Source organism: Athene noctua, unplaced genomic scaffold, assembly GCF_965140245.1.
Source record: "Athene noctua unplaced genomic scaffold, bAthNoc1.hap1.1 HAP1_HAP1_scaffold_36, whole genome shotgun sequence".
In the NCBI taxonomy this organism is placed as follows: Eukaryota; Metazoa; Chordata; class Aves; order Strigiformes; family Strigidae; genus Athene; species Athene noctua.
In genome coordinates this window covers 1,436,016-1,456,885 of record NW_027437538.1, presented here as the reverse complement: position 1 = coordinate 1,456,885, position 20,870 = coordinate 1,436,016, and the positions used below count along the sequence as shown (strand labels likewise).

Genomic DNA, 20,870 nt, shown 5'->3' with positions numbered 1-20,870 from the left:
TTCCCCCATCCAGGCCCTGAGAGCAGCCGGAGGATGGAGACGGTCTCACAGAAAGTCTCCCCATAGCCCTGGGGTGAGCAGCCAGTGCTGGAAATGGCCCATGAGGGAGGCGGGGGGGTGATGAAGGCCCTGGGCCACCTTCCTGGTCTGTCCGTGCCACCAAGGGCACAGAGCAGCCCCTTCCCTCCTGCACCTCCATGTCTTCGATCCCTTCCACAAGCCCTGGCTCTGCACCACAAATGTCCTGGTGTGAGTCCTCACCCTGCGAGGTCACACCGTGCCAGTTATATGCTCCTGGTTTTATATCCCCAGTAATTTCCAGCCCAGCCCAGCTCCCGCCAAGCTCTCCCACCTCCCCTGCTCACTCCCCAACTCTCTCCCCGGCACAGCCCAGTCTGAGTTAGTCCCAAGGCAGTGCCCACTGCAGGGTGCTCTGGGCACTCACCCCACAGCCGCAGCCCCTCTGAAGGGCACAGCAGCTCCTCGGGGGCAGGGAGGGGTCAGCCCCAGAGATGGGAGGCACCCATGGCACAAGGAGAAGGAGGTCGGGGCAACTTGCATCTCCTGCTCTCCTCTCCAGCAGTTCCTGAGGGGTCTGCAGCCCCTCTGTGCCATCCCCTCTCTCCAGCCCAGCACAAGAGCCCTGAGCTGGTGCAGCCAGAAAGGCGTTCTCATTCCCTGTTTCTTCCTGCCCGGGTAAGGATGGGTGTAAGACAAAGAAGTCCTGGGTGCATTTATTTTGCTTAAGTTCACAGTGGCTGGCTCCTGCTTTAAAAAGTGATGAGCAGTAACACAAGATGGGTGGATACTGATGTAGGAGGGGAAGAATAATGGAACTTCTTTGTAGGGCAGATGTTCACAAATGGAAAAAAGAATAAATAATATCTAAAGAAGGAAAACTGTGCTTGGCCTGTCATGACATGCACTGTGAGTCATTTGAATAGAAAGGTGGACAGTCTACAGCTGCTGAAAGACGTCCAACCAGTTTCCTCAGGGCATCCTTGATCTTCCTGTTCCTCAAGTTGTAGATGAGGGGGTTCAAAGTTGGAGAAACCACTGAGTACAGAAATGACACCACCAGGTCCAGGGTTGGGGAGGAGAGGGAGGGGGGCTTCAGGTAGGCAAACATGACAGTGCTGATAAAGAGGGAGACCACGGCCAGGTGAGGGAGGCACGTGGAAAAGGCTTTGTGCCGTCCCTGCTCAGAGGGGATCCTCAGCACGGCCCTGAAGATCTGCACATAGGACACCACAATGAACACAAAACATACAAGGTCAAAACAGATACTAATAATGATTAGCCCAGCTTCCCTGAAGTAGTCTGATTCTGAGCAGGAGAGCTTGAGGATCTGGGGAACTTCACAAAAGGACTGGTTCACAGCATTGCCTTGGCACAATGGCACTGAAAATGTGTTGGCCGTGTGCAGCACAGCAGTGAGGAACCCAGTGCCCCAGGCAGGTGCTGCCATGTGGACACAAGCTCTGCTGCCCAGGAGGGTCCCGTAGTGCAGGGGTTTGCAGATGGCAACGTAGCGGTCGTAGGACATGACTGTGAGAAGGAAATACTCTCCCACCATCAGGAATAGAACAAAAAAGAGCTGTGCAGCACACCCCCAGTAGGAGATGTGCCTGTTGTCCCAGAGGGAGTTGGCCATGGCTTTGGGGAGAGTGGTGGAGATGGAGCCCAGGTCGAGGAGGGAGAGGTTGAGGAGGAAGAAGTACATGGGGGTGTGCAGGCGGTGGTCACAGGCGATGGCGGTGATGATGAGGCCGTTGCCCAGGAGGGCAGCCAGGGAGATGCCCAGGAAGAGCCAGAAGTGCAGGAGCTGCAGCTCCCGTCTGTCTGCGAATGCCAGGAGGAGGAACTCGGTGATGGAGCTGCCGTTGGACATTTGCTGCCGCTGGACATGGAGGACTGTCAAAGGAGGAAACAACAGTGACAGTTTAGGGGTAACTCTTCTGATCAGTGTTGTTTCCCAATGCCCCTCTCCCTACTGCACCCATGCTCCCATTTTTCATTATGTAGGGAAGTTTCTTCAGTTCTGGGGCTGACCCTGCGCTTGGTGCACATACACATAATGCGCTGTGAGCAGCAGGACCTCTGCCCACAGGCTGCCCAGGAGTTAGAGCTGCTCTGCGGCAGCGGGTTCATGTAAGTGCTGGGGGCAGGAGCCAGAGCTGGTGTGCGATGTGGTTATATGTGACTGTCTGTAATGCAACACGGCCTGTCAGCATCTGCAGTGATAAGGAACGAGGATGGCAGAAGGCAGTCAGAGAGCTTTGGGTTTTTTGAGGCTCCCCTATTTCACCTGGGGAGTGTCCTTGGAATTCAGAATCCCTCAGGACTTCTGCTGCACCCAGGGAGAAGAGAGAAAAGCCTCTGCCTGTAGAGGATGATCTGCAGGTTAATGGAGAGTAAGGGAGCTTCTCTGTCCCTCCGACTTGTTCTGAGCTGCCGTGCTCAAGCATAACTCCTACTCCATTGCTCCACCCAAATTCCACAAAAGCAGGAAAGAGAAATCACAAAATTCAGAAAGCATCTTATATATTGAGTCAGCCCTGCCTTGATATTCCACCTATAAAATACCCTTGGAACTGTCCTGGGGGTGATGTGGGGCTGGGAGCAGCCCTGCCCCAGTCAGCACCCTCTCCACAGCAGCAGGACCCTGCCCTGCCGGGGTCTCTCCTGCCCCCCACAGCTGCACCCCCCGGCGCCGTGGGCAGCTCCCCAGGCAGGCTGAGTGCTGACCCTGGCCGGCGGCAGAGTCCCTGCCCCAGCACACAGCCCCGGGGGTGCAGGGACCCTGCTCGGAAGGACAGCCCTGGGCACCCCCGGCTGCACCCGCGCCTGCACCCCCTGCAGCCGTCCCCGGGAGAAGGCAGAGCCATGGCCTGTCCCTCTGGCAGCGCAGCAGGGAAGCCCTGCTCGGGAGCACGGCCTCCTCCTCCAGACACCAGGGAGATTCCTGGGGCTGTGCCGGCCTCACCACATCCCTCCGCACCTGCAGCTGCCCTGCCCCGCACCCACAGACTGACGGTGTCACGGGCTGGGAAGATTTCTCCTGCAGTGAGCTCTCAGCACCCTGCCAGTGCCGTCTGCCTCTGCCCTCTCTGTGCCCGGCTCCTCTGCCCTCGGTGCCTGCAGGCAGTGCCCTCAGCCCTGCTGCGCTTTGCAGAGGAGCTGCTCCTGGGCAGAGCTGGCTCTCTGCAGCGCTGACCACTTGCCCTCAGCTCCCTCCAGCCCAGCAGCCCGGCCCAGCATCACAGCAGAATGCAAGCCCAAGGCATTTTAATGACTCCTTGAGGAGGGTTGGTCTGAGTCCATGGACCTCAGACAGTGATTGGATGATGAAGGTGCCAGTCAGGAAGTCAAAGCCAGAGGCCAACTGCAAAGTTTCTTGGAGTGTTAATGGCTCCCAGTGAGGACCGTTCCTGACAAACCTCCTGCGGGGCTGGTTACAGCAGAAAACTCCCGGCAGAGATGACAGGGAAACAAAGGCCCTGTCAGTGTGGAACAGATTCTGAGCAAACCTGGGTGTGTTACATGGAGCAAAGGGCCACGCCCTGACCCCCAGCCCCTGGGAAGTCAGATGCTGTTCCTCAGGGCTCTTCCCGGGGCAGGGTGATGTGGGGATGGGCAATGCCAAGGGCAGGACTATGGTCCAACCCCTGCCAGGCTCTCGGCTGGGGAAGGGGAGGCCATGAGACCCAGTGCTGGAAGGGGAAGGGGCTTCCTCATGGCCACCAGTGGCAGAGACACCAGCCAGAGCCAAGGGCAGAGAGAGCTCAGCTCTGCTGGGGGATGCTCAGACTTTGCTCACCCCTCTGTCGTCTCCACCACAGGCTGTCCCACCGTGTCCCACACCTGCACCTCTTTCTCTGCCGGCTGGAGACGTCCACCCAGCTACCACACCCTGCTCTCCCCTGAGCATCTCCCTTCCTTTCCTGAGATCTCTGCGTCCTCCCTGCCTGCTCCTTGACACACAAAGCCTGGGGCTGCTCCAGTCTCCCTCGGGGTGACCTGTTCCACCACAGCACTGCCCTTCCAGGGACATTGCTCTCTGCCCAGCCTGGGCCTCCTCAGCTGCACTTGGTGGCATTAGTCCTTTCTCACGCTGTATCTTACTACAAAGGAAAATTCTTGTCCTGATGCCCCCACCTCCACCCCTTTTATCCCTCCCTATCCCATTGGTTTGCTCCCTTCAGACATCTCATCCCTGGCATCTCTTTCATGTCCTCTCTGGGGTCCCCAAATCCCCTCCCTTGAATCCCTCCCGAGGCCTTTCCTTCCCTCTCTCCCCTCACTCCTTCACTGTCCATCCTGTCCACTGGAGGAGTGTCCCCGGATCCCCTGCCTTGATCCCCCACTCCCAAACACTCTCCGATCCCATTGGGTTTGTCTTCTGCACTCCTCTTCCTTCTGTCCCCAACAGCCACTCTGCTTGCAGTCTCCGTGTCCCTCCACTTGAATTCCTTTCATCCTCACTTGCACTCGACACAGTCCTGTCCCGGCAACCCCTCCAGCCCCGTACCCTGGTGTCCACTAATTCCCCCCAGTGCCCTGTCTTTGGGTCTCCCCCACCTCCACCCCTCCCCTTTGGAGGACATGAATTCCTCACTCTCTCCGTGTCTCCATCCCCACCCCTGGCCCTTGCATGGACAGGTATCCCCGGGGACACTTGGAGGAATGGGGCTGGGCAGGGCAGAAGGGATTTTCCTGCTCAGACCAGGGGGAAGCCATGGGCTTGTGGGGACTGGGGAAAGCTGTGCCCACCCCCAGCCCACCAAGATCCAGTCCAGAGCACCCCTTTGCTCTTCTTCCCGAGGCATTCCTCAAAGCGAGAGCAGGTTATGGCGTGGTGGTAATTAGTGGGGGGACTTGGAGGGCCTCCAGTCTGGGGAACTGGAGGGCACTTTGGTTCTCCCATCCCTTGCTGGTACTGGGGACATCCCATTGGCCATGGAGGTCTTGTGGTGTCTCTACAGGGGGAACTGAAAAAGGCAGGCACCATGAGTTCTGCTGCCCTCAGACCCTCCCCTCCCATGGCCATGACACTCCAGGGCATCCCAGTGTGCCCCAGTAACAGCCTGGGTTTTACCACCTAAGCCTCGGAAGCCCTTGTTCCCACACTCTGACCCCGTCCCCCTGAGTCCCTATCCTAACCCTGACTTGGTCTGTCTGGCCCTTGGGGGCAGCACAGGCCCTGCAGGGTTCTAGAGCAGCCGTAAGGCCTTGGAAGCGGAACGTGAGGTGACCTGTATCTGATCCCCTCGTGGGCCACGAGGAGGAGCTGGTGTGGAGCGCTGGGATGAGCTCAGCTGTGCCTCAGGATCTCGTGGGCCAGCAGCAGGTGCATGGCTGTGAAGGCAGCTGTGAGGTCACACCTGCCGCAATCCCTGGCAGGCCAGCAGCAGGCTTGGGTGCTGGTTTGCACAAGGACATGGTTTTGATCCCGGTGCAGGGAGCTGTGCAGATCCCACCCCTGGAACTGTTCTCTCATTGTGCCCCTGTGAGCTCTTTCCGTGTTACCAGTTACAGTGCTGCTCTCACAAGGGTTTTCTTGCTCCTGCTGCCCCCAACAGCGGATGTTCCCACGGGCGTGTGCTGCTGCTTTTGTATAAAGGTCAGGACATGCCGATGGCGGGATGGCCAGGGGCAGGTGGGACCTTCCTGCACTCTTCTGTCTTACAATCAAGTTGAACTGACGCCCAAGGGATACACTCAGCCCAACAGGGCCTGAAGGCCCAGCTGTACATGGAGCACAGCCCGGCACAGCCCAGGCCTGGCTCTGCTCAGGTTTGCTGTGCTGAGCATCACGGACTCTTCAGGGCACAGGGGTCTTCTGCTCAGGATCAGCCAACCTCCTGATGAAGGACAGCAGGAGGATGAAGTCTCCTCTGGACAGCTGGAGGAAGGACACAGGTTTAGGCCCTGGTACTCCGCGGGGACTTGGAAGTCCATGGACCTCTGCTAGCCAGCCTGGGTTGAAGGGAAGGTGGACAGTGATCCCTGACTGCACCTGGGGGAATGCTCTCCTCTACCTGCACATTCCCAGCTGGCCCTGGAGCCAGCTGCATTGCTGGGGGACCCTGAAACTCTCTGGGCTTCAGTCAGTAGAAACCTCCTGAAGCTTTACGAGGGCAAGTGGCCAGTCCTGCATTTGGGGACAGAACAACCCCAGAGCTGGGGGCACGCTGGGACCTGACCGGCGGGGGAGGAGTGACCCCGAGGAGAAGGGCCTGGGCATCCCTCGGGATGCCATCCAAGGCAGAGGGGCGTGTCCCCGTGAGGAAGGCCAGCTGCCCATGGGGCTGCGTTAGGGGCATGTGGCCAGCTCAGACAAGGCAGTTCCCATCAGCACTGTGGTGGCCACATCATGACTGGGGTGTCTGGGGTGGGGCTCCCTGTGCTGAAGGAATGGGGAGGAACTGGAGAGGCTCCAGAGCAGAGCTGCCAGGACGGGGTGTGGGGACTTGGTGGAGAGGCTGAGAAACCTGGGCTGCTTGAGCCTGGTGAGGTGCAGCCTCAGGGCACTGTACAAACAGCCTGCAGCTGCTTGAAGGGGGGTTTCCGAGTGATGGAGCATTTCTCGGTAGTCGGAAGAGAAGGAAACCTCAACAAAGGGCATCTTGGAAGTCTCAGACTGCATTTGAAGGAGAGGCAATGTCACTCAGATGGTAGCAGTGTGGTGCAAGAGATCCCGCCGAGGGAGTCAGGATCAGCCCATGGTTTGTCTCTCAAGGAACAGCCGGTGAGGGTGGAGAGACATCAGTGAAGGTGTGGAAATGCTGAGGCAGGAGCTGGGTGGGAAAGCAAGATGGGTGTCTGCAGCCTGGAGGGAAAGAGGTGCCGGCACGGGCCAGTGTAGGACAGCCGGCAGGCGAGATGGCCAAGGGCTCTGGCACGGCGAAAAGGCCCAACAGGACCAAGGTCTTTCTCCCCTGGGCTATGGCAGTTGCCTCTGCCACTGAGGCCTCACAGGAGAAACTTGATTGGGAGGCTCTGCACTTCATTTCTTCTTCGCCATTGCTTGGGGAAGGCGGGAGGGGTTGTGCAGTTTCCTACACTTGGCATTGCTCCCCCTCACAGCCCCTGCCCCCAGGAAGAGCCCTGAGCCACACACGAGGGGCAGCATCTCCTTCCCAGGGCCTGAGGGTCAGGGCTTGGCCTTTGTGCTCCATCACCAACCCAAGGGTTTCACAGCAGGACAGCCCTGCACGGGGCCTTTGCCTGCCTGCAATCACAGCCTCCAATTCTCTGCTCTAACGAGTCCCTGCAGAGGCTTTGTCAGTCCTGGCCCTCCGTGGGGCCAATCAGGGCTTCAGGGCACGGGGAGCTTTGCTGCTGACTTGGACTTGTTGAGTCCTTTGCTCAGTCTCCTCTCAGGGCCTGAGCATCATGGACATGGGGCCAAATACACCACGGGGCTCATTAAAATGCACAAAGCCCTAACGAGCTCGTTCTCTTCCTTTAGATTTCTTCTAGTCTTCAGGACTTGTGCAGCTAATTGGAGTCATTTCCTGGTGTAGTTAAGGAGGAAGATTTCAAAGTGCCCCTAATACAAATCAATCTGTATTTTAAAGAGCACATTATTTAATTTACATTTTAGAGAAGAGGCGATAGCAGCACTCTCTGACCGACATCGATGCAGAGCATCTCCTCGGGAGATCTCCTGGACAGTCCCTTGGGGTCCAACACAGTCCGGACAACCTTTGTCCTCACCCCCAGTCCCAGCATTTCTCTCCTCAGCCGCCTGGGACTCGCATCATTTCTCCTTACATCAGATTTCTCCTCTGATCTCTGCAGCGGGAGGTTACAGCTCCTTTGCACAATCTCCCCCCTGCTGTCCTTGGAGAACCGCCTGCACACGGGCGCAGAAGGATTTCTGCTGTTTGCAGGCAAGGAAAAGTCAAACATCATCAAGGTTCATACAAAATAAAATACATTTCTCTCCTATAATTTAAGTATAATCTCCAATGAGGTTGCCTTTCTACAAGGGGTAATTTTATGAGAAATATTTTCGGTTGGCAGATAGAAAAATGTAGAGATAAACATACTGGAGGAGTTGGCCAAGAAGACAATTAGTCTGCTGAGAGAGAGGCAAGATTTTAACCACCTGAAGTTGAAAGCAGCAGCTCGCGAGCTGATAGGAATCTGAATGAACAAAAGTCAGGGGAGGAGAAAACTAAAGAATAATGAAACGGCCCTTTTTCTAGAGATTTTGCATCTGAAAAGTTGGCTTCAGAAATGGTCATTCTATTGGGACAGGCGAAAATACACGAAAGATTAAAGAGATTTGATACGCCATGTAACAGCAGAGAGGTGCAATGAAGTTACAGGAGAAGATCAATATTTCTGTGGAATATCCCTCTGAAAAGGTCCCAGTACTGGGAGACATCTCTTGTGGGTGAGGACAAGCCAATGTTGCCGCCACCTTTGAAGGAGGCCAGAAGTGCCCCCCAACACCCACTGGCTGCACAAGGTCACTGTGGTGAGGAGTGACCCTTGCAATGAGTCCTCTGGGGTGACATTCCCGGGCACCCAAAAGAGCAGATTGTGTCCAAACGCCGTCGGCATGGACCTCCCAAGGGGACATCATGGCTCCCCAGCCGGATTGCCTTCATGGGGAAGCGGCTGCGTTGGGACGTGAGGGGAGACAGTGGGTGTCATGTACCTCCAACTCAGCAAGACATTGGACACGGTCTCCCTCAATATTCTCGTACCCAAGTCAGGCCGTTACAGGCGGGCTGGGTCGGCAACGAGATGGGTAAAACACCCGTTGGAGGATCAGGCTCAGAGAGCTGTGGGGAAGGGGTCACCCCTACCTGGAGGTCAGTGGGAGATACCGGGGCGTTGTGGGGCAGCACAGGGGACACTTCTGGGACCTGGAGAGTTTAACAACTGTGCCCATGACCCAGAGGAGGCAACTCTTCTCTCAGGAAGACTATAAAGATGTCGTGAAGCTCTGCAGGGAGAACATGAGGAGAGGCAAAGCACAGCTAGAGCTCAACTTGGCCGCAGCTGTTAAGGATAACAAAAATGTTGCTATAAATTCGTTCACAGCAAAAGGAGGATGAGGGAAAATCTCCCTCCTTTGCTGGATGCAGAGGGAAACCTGGCAACTAAGGCTGAGGGAAAGGCTGAGGTGCTCAAGGCCTACTTGGCCTCAGCGTGTAGCAGTGGAAGTGGCTGTTCCCTGGACCCCCAGCCCCAGGAGCCGGGAGATGGGCAGGGGAAGCAGGCTGAGGGCAGCGCAGGGGAAGAGGAGGTGGTCAGAGACCTGCTGCACCGCTTGGATGCACACAAGGCTGTGGGAGCGGGTGGGTTACGCCCAAGGGTGCTGAGGGAGCTGGCAGATGTGCTCGCCAAGGTGCTGTCCATGCTTTACCTGGAGTCATGGCTGACTGGGGAGGGCCCATTGGACTGGAGGGTGGCACATGGGACACCCATCTACAGGAGAGGCAGGAAGGAGGATCCAGGGAACTACAGACCTGTCCGTGTGACCTGGGTGCCAGGGAAGGTGATGGAGCAGGTCACCTCGGGTGCCATTACAAGTCATCTAATGGACAGGCAGGGGATCAGGCCCAGTCAGCGGGGTTATGAAAGGCAGGTCCTGCCTGACAGACCTGATCTCCTTCTACGACAGGGCGACCTGCTGATTGGATGAGGGAAAGGCTGTGGGTGCTGTTCACCTTGACTTTAGCAAGGCCTCTGACACCGTTTCCCACAGCATTCTTGTCCTGGTTCAGCTGGGATAGAGTCAAGTTTTTCCCCAGCAGAGAGCGAGGGGGAAGGGATCTCCAGCCGGGTTATTCATACCATGCTGACGTCAGGTCCAGGGGCGGAGCCTTTTTACTTTTGCTTCTGGTTTTGGGGGTTGCCATACAGGCGGCGGGCTTGCTCCTTGACCATTTTGCGGTATTTCTCTGTATATCTTTTGTCTTGTTCACTGTTATTGCTGTTTCTTGTTGTTATCATTGCCACTGCTACTATTCAGATTGTTTGATCACACTGTTGTATTAAATTTTCTTCTTATTTTAGCCGGAGTCTGTGCTTAACTTTCCAGCCCGACCGGCAGAGGGTGGGGGAAGGGGAACAGCAACGTGCTCTCCGATCCCGGCAGGGGTTAAACCTTACACATTTACAATTGGCGCCCAACGTGGGGCAGACCCTGACCAGAGTGTGATAGAGCAATCTGTTGGGTGTCATCTTTCTGTTTGTATTCGTGTTTATTTGATAAGAAAATGTTTGCAATGCTGGCCCACTTGCTTGCGTGGTGGGGCTGGATTAATCCTTCTATCCAGTGTATGATCCCAGTGGTGGCGTTTGTTATCGGTGGGAAATGTATCCAGGGTCTCATGTTGTTATACGGGCTATCGAACCCTTCTGCTGCCTTTGTATCGCTGTGTGTGGGGCGGGCCGGTACCTGTTTGCTGCCTGGGCTTTTGTTAGGGGTCTCACCCCCTCTATGGGTGAGCCAGGGGAAGAGATCCTCTCGGCTCTGGGGAGTTTCAGTTATCCTCGGAGCCTGCAGGCCAGAGTGATTGTGGCACAATGCCTTCTGAATGCCTGCCTGATTTCGGTTTTGGCCATGCGGCACTTCTCTAACAATAGCCGTGCCCGGAAACCTGCCCGAGGTCAGACAACAGTGAGTGGCAAGGGGTGTGGGAGAAGATGGGCAAAGGCCTGAGTCGGTGGCACCCCCAATGCTTTGGAACTTCACTCCTGAGCAAATGCAGAGCCCTGAGAAGCTGATGGAGTGCTTAGAAAGGGTGTGTTACCAAACGGGCAAAACCCAGGAGACACAACTCGCTGCAATGTGTTGGGGACTTGCCCATGCCTACCGTGTCCTCTTTAATACCACCCACTGCCCTCAAGGGGAGGAAAAGGCCACACAAACAATATCTGAACCGGGGGCACAGGCAGAGCCAGTCTCAGTCGCCTCCACCAGCACAGCGACTGAGCCAGAGAGCCAGGCAGTGCCGGGATCAGTCGCCCCGATACAGAAAACAAAATAGACCAGAAAGTCTGTTGGCAGAGTGAGGGATGAGGATGAGCCAGGCCCATCAGGGGAACAGGAGGAAGGGCCAGAGGTGATCGTCTGATCTCTGTCCCCGACAGATATGAGAGATATGCGGAGAGATTTTGGCAGCCTGGGAGGCGAGCAGATTTGCACCTGGCTGCTCCGATGCTGGGACAATGGAGCCAGTGCTTTTGAGATGGAGGGGAGAGAGGCCAGGCAGCTGGGATCTTTGGCCAAGGAGGCTGGCATTGACAGGGAAATAGGGAAACAGCCTCAAACCCTCAGCCTTTGGAGGCGACGCCTTCTCAGTGTAAGGGAGAGGCACCCCTACAAGGGTGATCTCCTATGTCAGCTAGGCAAACGGACCAGCATTGAGAAAGGCATCCAGAACCTCAGGGAGCTGGCTGTGTTTGAGGTGATCTATGGTGATCTGAATGATGAGCAGTCACCCATGGACCCAGATCAGGCCCCTTGCACACACCTGATGTGGCGACAGTTCCTGAAGAGCGCACCAGAAGCGCACTCGAAAGCATTGGCAATAGCGTCCTGGTGGACAGACACCCAGACTCTGACAGTGGATGGAGTGGTTGGCCAGCTCCGGCAATATGAGGGAAATCTCCCTTCATCTCAGCATTCCCTGGTCTCAGCTGTGGAGGAACTGTCTCAGAGGGTCCAGAAAATGGAAGAGGACATGTCCTACGTTCCACCTGCACGGGCTGATGTCTCAGCCATTAGAAGTAAACGTTTCCCCACCCAAGAGAAAGGCAGCAGAAGGTACACACCACGAGGCACCCTGTGGTTTTTCCTCTGCGACCATGGAGAAAACATGAGGAGGTGGGATGGACAGCCCACTGCCGCCCTGGCTGCATGAGTAGAGCAGCTGAAAGGGAAGACCGTCACCAAAGGGGAGTCCTCCAAGAGGAGCGCAGCTCCAGTGTCCAGTCAGAAATCCCCCAAGCAGAACAGAATGGTGAACGTTATGTCTGACCCTCTTGAGGGGACCAGTAAATCATTCTTACAAGAAATGAGTGACGCTGAGCAGGATTGGAGGGGCCCGGCCTCCAGCCAGGTGGAGGAAAGGGATAATGGGATTTACTGGACAGTGTGGATCCGATGGCCTGGCACGTCAGACCCACAAGAGTATAAGGCTTTGGTGGACACTGGCGCTCAGTGCACCCTGATGCCATCGAGCTACAGTGGGGTTGAATCCATCTGCATCTCCGGAGTGACAGGGGGATCCCAGCAGCTGACCCTACTGGAAGCTGCAGTGAGCCTGACTGGGAAGGACTGGCATAAGCACCCCACTGTGACTGGCCCAGACGCCCCGTGCATCCTGGGCATAGACTACCTCAGGAGAGGGCACTTCAGAGACCCAAAAGGGTACCGGTGGGCTTTTGGTGTGGCTGCACTGGAGGAGGTGGAACAGTTGTCCACCTTACCCGGCCTCTCAGAGGATCCCTCAGTGGTGGGGCGGCTTAAGGGTGAGGAGCAGCGAGTGCCGATTGCTACCAGGACGGTGCACCGGCGGCAGTACCGCACCGACCGAGATTCCCTGGTCCCCATCCATCAGCTGATCCGCCAACTAGAAAGCCAGAAGGTGATCAGCAAAACTCACTCACCCTTCCACAGCCCTATATGGCCGGTGAGAAAGGCCAATGGCGAATGGAGGCTGACTGTGGACTACCGTGGCCTGAATGAAGTTACGCCAGCGATGAGTGCTGCAGTGCCGGACATGCTGGAGCTCCAGTATGAACTGGAGTCGAAGGCAGCCAAGTGGTACGCCACGACTGACATTGCTAACGCGTTCTTCTCCATTCCGATAGCGCCAGAGTGCAGGCCACAGTCTGCGTTCACTTGGAGAGGCATCCAGTACGCCTGGAATCGATTGCCCCAGGGGTGGAACCACAGCTCCACCATTTGCCATGGACTGGTCCATACTGCACTGGAGAAAGGTGGGGCTCCAGAACACCTGCAGTACATTCAGGGCACGGGGAGCTTTGCTGCTGACTTGGACTTGTTGAGTCCTTTGCTCAGTCTCCTCTCAGGGCCTGAGGATCATGGACATGGGGCCAAATACACCACGGGGCTCATTAAAATGCACAAAGCCCTAACGAGCTCGTTCTCTTCCTTTAGATTTCTTCTAGTCTTCAGGACTTGTGCAGCTAATTGGAGTCATTTCCTGGTGTAGTTAAGGAGGAAGATTTCAAAGTGCCCCTAATACAAATCCATCTGTATTTTAAAGAGCACATTATTTAATTTACACTTTAGAGAAGAGGCGATAGCAGCACTCTCTGACCGACATCGATGCAGAGCATCTCCTCGGGAGATCTCCTGGACAGTCCCTTGGGGTCCAACACAGTCCGGACAACCTTTGTCCTCACCCCCAGTCCCAGCATTTCTCTCCTCAGCCGCCTGGGACTCGCATCATCTCTCCTTACATCAGATTTCTCCTCTGATCTCTGCAGCGGGAGGTTACAGCTCCTTTGCACAATCTCCCCCCTGCTGTCCTTGGAGAACCGCCTGCACACGGGCGCAGAAGGATTTCTGCTGTTTGCAAGCAAGGAAAAGTCAAACATCATCAAGTTTCATTCTCTCCCATAAGTCAAGGACAAGCTGTCCCCAATGAGGTTGCCTTTCGACAAGGGGTAATGTTATGAGAAATATTTTCGGTTGGCAGATAGGAAAAGGTAGAGATAAACATACTGGAGGAGTTGGCCAAGGAGACAATTAGTCTGCTGAGAGAGAGGCAAGATTTTAACCACCTGAAGTTCAAAGCAGCAGCTCGCGAGCTGAGAGGAATCCGAAAGTACCGAAAGGATGAGAAAGCATACAATAGAATAGTGGGGAAAGCCCTTTTTTTTTTTTTTCCCTAGTTATTTCGCATTGTGAAAATGTGTCTTCGGGAATGGTTCGTTCTATTGGGACAGGTGAAAAGAAATGAAAGCTTGATTTGACACAGCGTTGCCCAGAATTGGCAATGAAGTTACAGGGGAAGAGCAATTTTTTTTAATTTTTTTTTTTTAAATATTCCCTTTTAAAGATCACGGGGTTGAGGGAGGTCTCTGGTGGGTGAGGACAAGTCAATGTCGCACCCACATTTGAAAGAGGCCAGAATTGCCCCCCCAGCACCCACTGGGTGCACGAGGTGAGGAGTGGCCCTTCCAATGAGCCCTCTCGGGTGACATTCCCGGGCACCCAGAAGAACAGACAGTGCCCAAACAGACCCCCCAAGGGGACATCATGGCTCCCCAACCTGATTGCCTTCATGGGGAAGTGGCCGCCTTGGTAGGAGCGAGGAGAACGGTGGGGGTCACCTGACTCCAAGTCAACAAGACCACTGGACACGGTCTCCCTCAATATTCTCGTACCTAAATTAGGCCGTTACAGCCGGGCTGGGGTGGCAACGAGATGGGTAAAACACCCGTTGGAGGCTGAGAGAGCTGTGGTGGAGGGAACACCTGGAGGTCACTGGGACATACTGGGGCGTTGTGGCAGCACAGGGGACCCTTCTGGGTGCACCCATGACCCAGAGGGGGCAGCTGTGGCCGTGCTTGTCACTGACACTAGAGACGACAATTCCTGAGCCCTGGGGGCGCCGTTCAGATGAACCCTGCCAGGCAACGGGACCGTCCTGTGAGGAACCTCATGAGACAGAAGGACAAAGGTGACGTCTTGCACCTGGGACAGACGGACACCCTGCTGTGGCGGGAGAAGGGCGCTGCCTGGCTGGGGAGCAGCTCTGGGGACAAGGCCTTGGCTGTGCCGGGGGACGGTAAGAAAACATGATCCAGTAATGGGCCACGTGATCCAGCGTGGACTTTGTTGGCCATCATTGGCCATTGCTGGCCTTTGTTGGCCTTTGTTGGCCTTTGTTTATGTTTATTGGCCATTGTTGGTCATTGTTGGCCATCATTGGTGGTTTTTTGTCCTTTGTTGGCAATTGTTGGCCTTTGTTGACCTTTTTTGTCCATTGTTGGCCATTGCTGGCCATGATTGGTCTTTTTTGGCCTTTGTTGGCCATCCTTTGACATTGATGGCCTGTGATGGCCTTTTTTGGCCATTTTTGCCCTTTGTTGAACTTTGTTGGCCCTTGTTGGCCATTGCTGGCCTTTGATCGTCTTCATTGGCCATCGTTGGAATTTGTTGGCAATCGTTGGCCTTTGTTGGCCATTCCTGGCCTTACTTGGCCTTTGCTGGCAATCATTAGCCATTGCTGGACTTTGTTGGCCATCATTGGTCGTTATTGTCCATCTTTGGCCTTTATTGGACATTGTTGGGTTTTTTTGGCCATCCATGGCCTTTGTTGGCCATCGTTGGACATCGTTGGTCTTTGTTGAACGTCATTGGTCTTTTTTGGCTTTTGTTGACCATCGTTGGTTTTTGTTGACAATCGTTGGCCTTTTTTGGCTTTTGTTTGCCATCGTTGGCCTTTGTTGCTGACCCCAACTGACCTAAGGGATATTCCAGACCACGTGACATCTGCTCAGTATAAAGCTGGGAGAAAGGAGGAAGGGGGTGGGGTCACCCTTCGTCCTCCGATTCAACCCCTCCATGTGTGGTATCCCTGCTCCCTGAGAAGGCACGACAGCGCCTCCCCATGGCAAGTAGAGAATAAATCAGTTTTCTATGTTGTCTGGGTTTTTTTATTTGCTTCAACGTGTGGACTTTTGCTTTGCTTCATTTAAAACTCCTTTTGTTTTACCCCCAAGGGTTGGTTTATTTAATTTTCTTTCCCGTTTTTGCCCTGTTGAGAAAAACAAGGGGGAAGGGGGGGGGGGGGGGGGGCAAGTGATAAAGCAACTTGGTGGCTACCTGGCATTTAGCCATGGGGTCACCAGCAGGGATGCGCTGCCCCTTTAAGAGACCCACGGGGCCAAAGTCTGATGGAGAGTCAGGATTGACAGTGGATGGTGGTGGCCTGGAGTGTCAAGGTGGACTTTTTCGTGGTTTAATAAATTAGCAGCGACTACAGACAGGAGACATGGGATTTTTTGGGGGTGATGTGGGTTTCCGGAAGCCTGCACGTTCCAAATTCCAATCAGGTATCGTTCCCTCGGTCTCTGCTCCGTCCTTCCACAATGTTTGCTGAGGTCATTTAGTCCGTAACTTCGGGTTCCATCTGTCCGGAATCTGAGGAATGAGGCGGAGTCGGCTCACGCGGTGCGAGCAGGAGGCTTTGGCTGTGGCCCGGGGATGCTGCAAGGCACTGTGGGCAATACCAGGGGTGTCTGACACTGCGGTTCTTTGGCTGTTCTCACCTAAAACCAGCTCCCATCGAGGCACACATCGGCCCTCTCCATCCTTCTGGCTCCCCCACCAAGTGCACCCAGGGCCTTGGGCAAAAGTAAGCCCACGCACGGGTTTAACTTTACCCCATGGAGGAGTAACCCCGACGGTCTTCCCCAACATAATCCCAGGGAGCACTACGGGGGCTTTGTCGTGCCGAGTTTGTGGGAGTGGGATATAATCCACCTGCCAGGCCTCCCCATATTTATATTTTAACCCTCATCCTCTGTACCAAAGGGGCTTTAACCGATTGGTTGCTTGATCGTAGCACATTCATGGTGTCCACCCCTCAGTCACGAGCCCGTCTCAATGTTCCATCTCAGGCCTGCTGGGCCTGAGGGCCCAGCGAGCCAGAGATTCACCTTTATGCTGCCAGTCCAGAAACCGGGAAGCGGCGGACGGACTCAGAGCAGGAAGGCGACAAAATCGTAAGACTGATAAAGAGCAGCAGATGCGTGCCATCTCCAAAGCGCCAGGATCGTAAGACTGACATCGGGGCAGCAGATCGAAAGTCTTGCTTCAGGAGAGTTTTCACTCCGAGAAGGGCTGCCCCGGAAAGGCCGCGGTAGGGACTTACCTAGGAACGGCCAAGGAATAAGGAATTAAGGAATTAACTACACTGGTCTTTGGCTACTTGATTGGATATTAAAGAAGGTCGTCAAGCCACATGATCCAGGAATTTAAGGAATTAAGGAATTTGAGGAATTTGAGGAATTTTCGCCCAGGCAGGAATATTACACGTGAGGTAGCCCTAAGATTTTTGCTTTTTAGAAAAGCGGGGAATAGGTCTGATAAAAGACTTAGCCATGCTGATTGGTTTGGGCAAGGCTAAGGGACACTTTAAAGAGCCAAATTTATTGTTTGAAGAATCAGAATGGTGTGATAATCTTTTAGACCCTGATGCTGTAAATCCTGAAAAAGAATCTGGCCTCTGTCCTCGCTTAACTGAGAATGATCCGTAGGTAAAAGTGAGGCGAAAGAACCTTGGCGCAAGGGAACATGGACATGGCAAGAGAGATTCTTACTCCTGTGAACTAGGAGCCGGGACATCAGCCACGTTGGGGAGGACGGCATTTTTCTGTTGTTAAAGATTTAGAGAAAAGCATTAATAAGAACGGGCTGCAAAACCTCAGACTACACCAGCTGTACTGGAGGCGATGGCTCAGGGATAGCGATTGGGTCATCGGTGCGGCGGTTGGTTCGGGCTCAGTGTTCTCAGTGTTCCAGGTGAAATACTCCTCTAGCAGGAGGCAGTCATTCCGTGTTGGTTGTTTTTTGGAATTTAGGTGCATACTCTGCGGGGAGAGTGCACCTCTGAACCATCTGCCTAAGGGAAATATTGTCAAAAGGTCATCTGCAACCTGGCAGGGGTTGTTTGTTTTACCAGGGGTCGTAGATGCTGGTTATGAAGAGGAAAATCAAAATTATGGTCTGTACCCCTGTGTTCTGTAACAAAAGGGTCGAAAATTGTTCAGCCTGTTAATTTTACTGCGGCTCCCCCTAATATTATGCCAAGAAGCCGCAATGAGTCAGGATTTGGATCAGCAGGCACCCCTTAAATATTTTTGGATTTAAACATGACACAAGGTTGACTTCTGGTAAAATGTACTCTCGTTAAAGCTAAAAAATCTGTCGAGCTGACAGGGATTTTAGATACTGGTGCAGATGTGACCATAATATCTGTGAGCAGATTGGCTGTTAGCCCTGGTACCTCAAATGCTGTTCAGGGTTGGTGTCATGCTGTAACGATTCAAAGCAAGGATCTCATTCATGTGAGGGGCCCAGAAAATTGGGTAGCAAATATTCATCCATTTATATTGGAAACCCCTATTGCATTTTGGGGTCATGACTGTATGACTCGATGGGGAACTCAAACTGGATCAAATTTGTCTTAATCACCACTGTAGCACAACCCACCCTGAAACCCCCCTGACACTCACCTTGTGAACCGAATCACCTGTGTGTATTGTCCTGCAACAACTTAAAACTGATATTAAGACTTTAAAAGATTTACAGACACTGTTGGGAACAATAAATTAGATACAGCCGTCGTGGGCCTAACTCATGATGATCTGCATAGCTTGTTTGATATTTTGTGAAAAGATCCTTCACTGACATCACCCAAAGTACTTGCAGAGAAAGCAAAACAGGATCTTCACGGCATAGCTAACACCATCTCAGACAGACAAGCATCGCAATATACTGCATTCCCCCACGGCACAAGCCATCGTAGAAAGAGCACGCCAAACCTTGAAAGCGCTTCTGCAAAAACAAACGGGGGGAGAGATCTTGGCTCCAGGGCAGCCATATGCTCTGCTGGTTCAGTGGGATGAAAAACACAGGCATTTTTTCCACCAGAATGCCAGGGCAATACAAAAACAATTTTCTTTATCAACTTGCCCTGAATACCAGACAGACTCCATCTCTTCAAACCTTTTGAACATTCCCGTCTCACAGGTGCCACCATAGTGTGTCACTTCTCATCACAGATACCAGATCAACAAGAAGTCCAGAGCAAAGCTCAAGTGTTAACAAAACCCTAGACAGGGGTAACTGGGAAGGACCAGTTCCTTTAATAACCCGGGGAAGAGGTGATGCTGGTGTCTGCACAGGTCACAGTCCCTGGTGGTTACCGGCAAGGTGTGTGCAACCCCACCTGAGGGTGAGAGGCAGCCAGCACTCAGGATCCAGCTGTGGGTGCTGTGGGTGCCCCTGTGCCGACAGTTTGCGGTCTCTTCGACTGATCATTCAGCAGAATGTCTGGGTAATGTTTGCTGCTGCAACAGGACAAACCACACTACAGTCGCCAATTCTTTTAAGAGAAAATGCTAACAGTAATTGTAACTCCTTAATGAGATATCTAGGCTTACTAGTCACTTGTGCAAAATGTAGTTTAGATAAAATATAGTTATTAATAAGGATAAGATGCTGTAGGAATGTGTGTATTCAACTTTCTTTGTTTAGTAATATTAAGAATTAAGAGCTCAAGTGTTTAACCTTATTTAGAAACTCCCTTGGTTTTCCCCCTGGAGTGCTGGCCAGGCTCCAGGTGGAACCCAACAGGAGGATGGAATCAGATGTTTCCGCTCAAAGAAAGTTGCCAGTTATTTTGGCCTGTTGATTTAGAGGCCGGACCTGCTTGCAGCGACGTTGGATGCCTCCCCTACGGATGGACGCATCGCGTAGGGTTTCCAGTTTGTGAGGAAGGGCACTCTGAATTCTCGCTGCATCCAGTGTTCCCCAGCAATTGCGGATCTGAATTGTAGTACTGAATTTTCCTTACTGTTTATTTTTGTACTATTTAGTCATATCCCTTAAATATAGATAGTGAAATTAGTCTACTCTTTTTAATTAGAACTATTCTAAGTATGCTGTGTTTTGAAGTTTGTCTAACCCTTAACTGATACAGCTCTCAAACAAGTCTTGCAGGTGCCGCAGCAAACCAAAGAAAGGGGAGGGCTGGAAGGCATCGGCCTCACACAGCTCCTGACAAACAGCGAAGCTTTGATGAAGAACAGGCCTCGTAAGATAGATAAGAAACTGCAGAGTTGTGCCAAGGTGGCAGGGAAAGATCAACCAGGACAGCAGGCATTTTGCCTGGGCTTAGCAACTGCTGCCGACCCATCCCAGCCCTGTTTGGTATGCCGTTTGTACTGGTCATTATGGTTGGTATAATCAGACAATCTGGCTGAGATGACAAGATGTGACTCCTTCAGCAGTACCGGTGAATAGCACTAGGTTTTGTAGTGATGTTTATACAATGAGTTTACATCTTGAAGAAGGAAGAGGGTTTAATAATTATTTGACTAAAAGGTTATCAATTATTAGATGGTTAAAAATTCTTTTGTTTTTACATGGAATAACAGTTTAAATTGTCATTGTAATCCTTTTAATGGTGTTAACCTGTGTGTGGAAGTGTTTTATGAGAACGATGGACTGAACAATAAAAGGGGTCTGGATCACTCAAAAACAAAAAGGGGGATCTGTGGAATGCCTGGGAAACAGCGGACATGTCATGAGTGATCCAGACTGAGTGGCATCACTGTCATCAGGCTGTAGCTGTTGGGAAGAACACCGGCAAGGCCGAGAGGATGAGAAACTGCGTGAGTAGCAAAGAAATAAGGATGCCGGACTGTGGGAAATAAGATGTTTGCCTAACAGAAGAACTACGTGTGAACGCCATAGCGGGACCAACCACAGAGGGCGTGAAGGCTTGTGGACAGTGGTATAGAACCAATCCTAGTTTGTTTGCTTTCATGTGATTGCTCTTCGATAGTATGTGGGATGCTCTGTACTCGATAAGGTACCTTCGACAGTTTAAGGCGCGCTGTATTACAGAGTCGAGCTGCCATACCCTTTCTTTTGCTTGCCCAGGATCATGGATGTAAAGATTTTGATGGGATGTGTTGTTTTAATCTATCCGACCACAGTCAATTAATTCAAAACCAATTACAATGGATGAAGCAACGTTTACAAAAAACACAAGTGGTTGTCAATCCTTGAGACAAATGGTTACAATCTGTGTTTGGTCTGTCCCTATGGCTACAAGGTCTGTTACAAG

General features: G+C 53.2%; 1 protein-coding gene across 1 annotated transcript; it reads right to left on the bottom strand.

The window, feature by feature from the left end:
- Positions 1-913: 913 nt before the first annotated feature.
- On the bottom strand, positions 914-1,891 carry LOC141974247 (olfactory receptor 14A16-like). The gene has a single exon (XM_074933580.1). The coding sequence runs from the start codon at positions 1,889-1,891 to the stop codon at positions 914-916; it is 978 nt and encodes a 325-aa protein (XP_074789681.1).
- Between the last annotated feature and the right edge of the window lie 18,979 nt (positions 1,892-20,870).

What these genes read in the sequence shown, in the direction of transcription:
- LOC141974247 (XM_074933580.1), bottom strand. Translation starts at nt 1,891, where the DNA reads ATGTCCAACGGCAGCTCCATCACCGAGTTCCTCCTCCTGGCATTCGCA.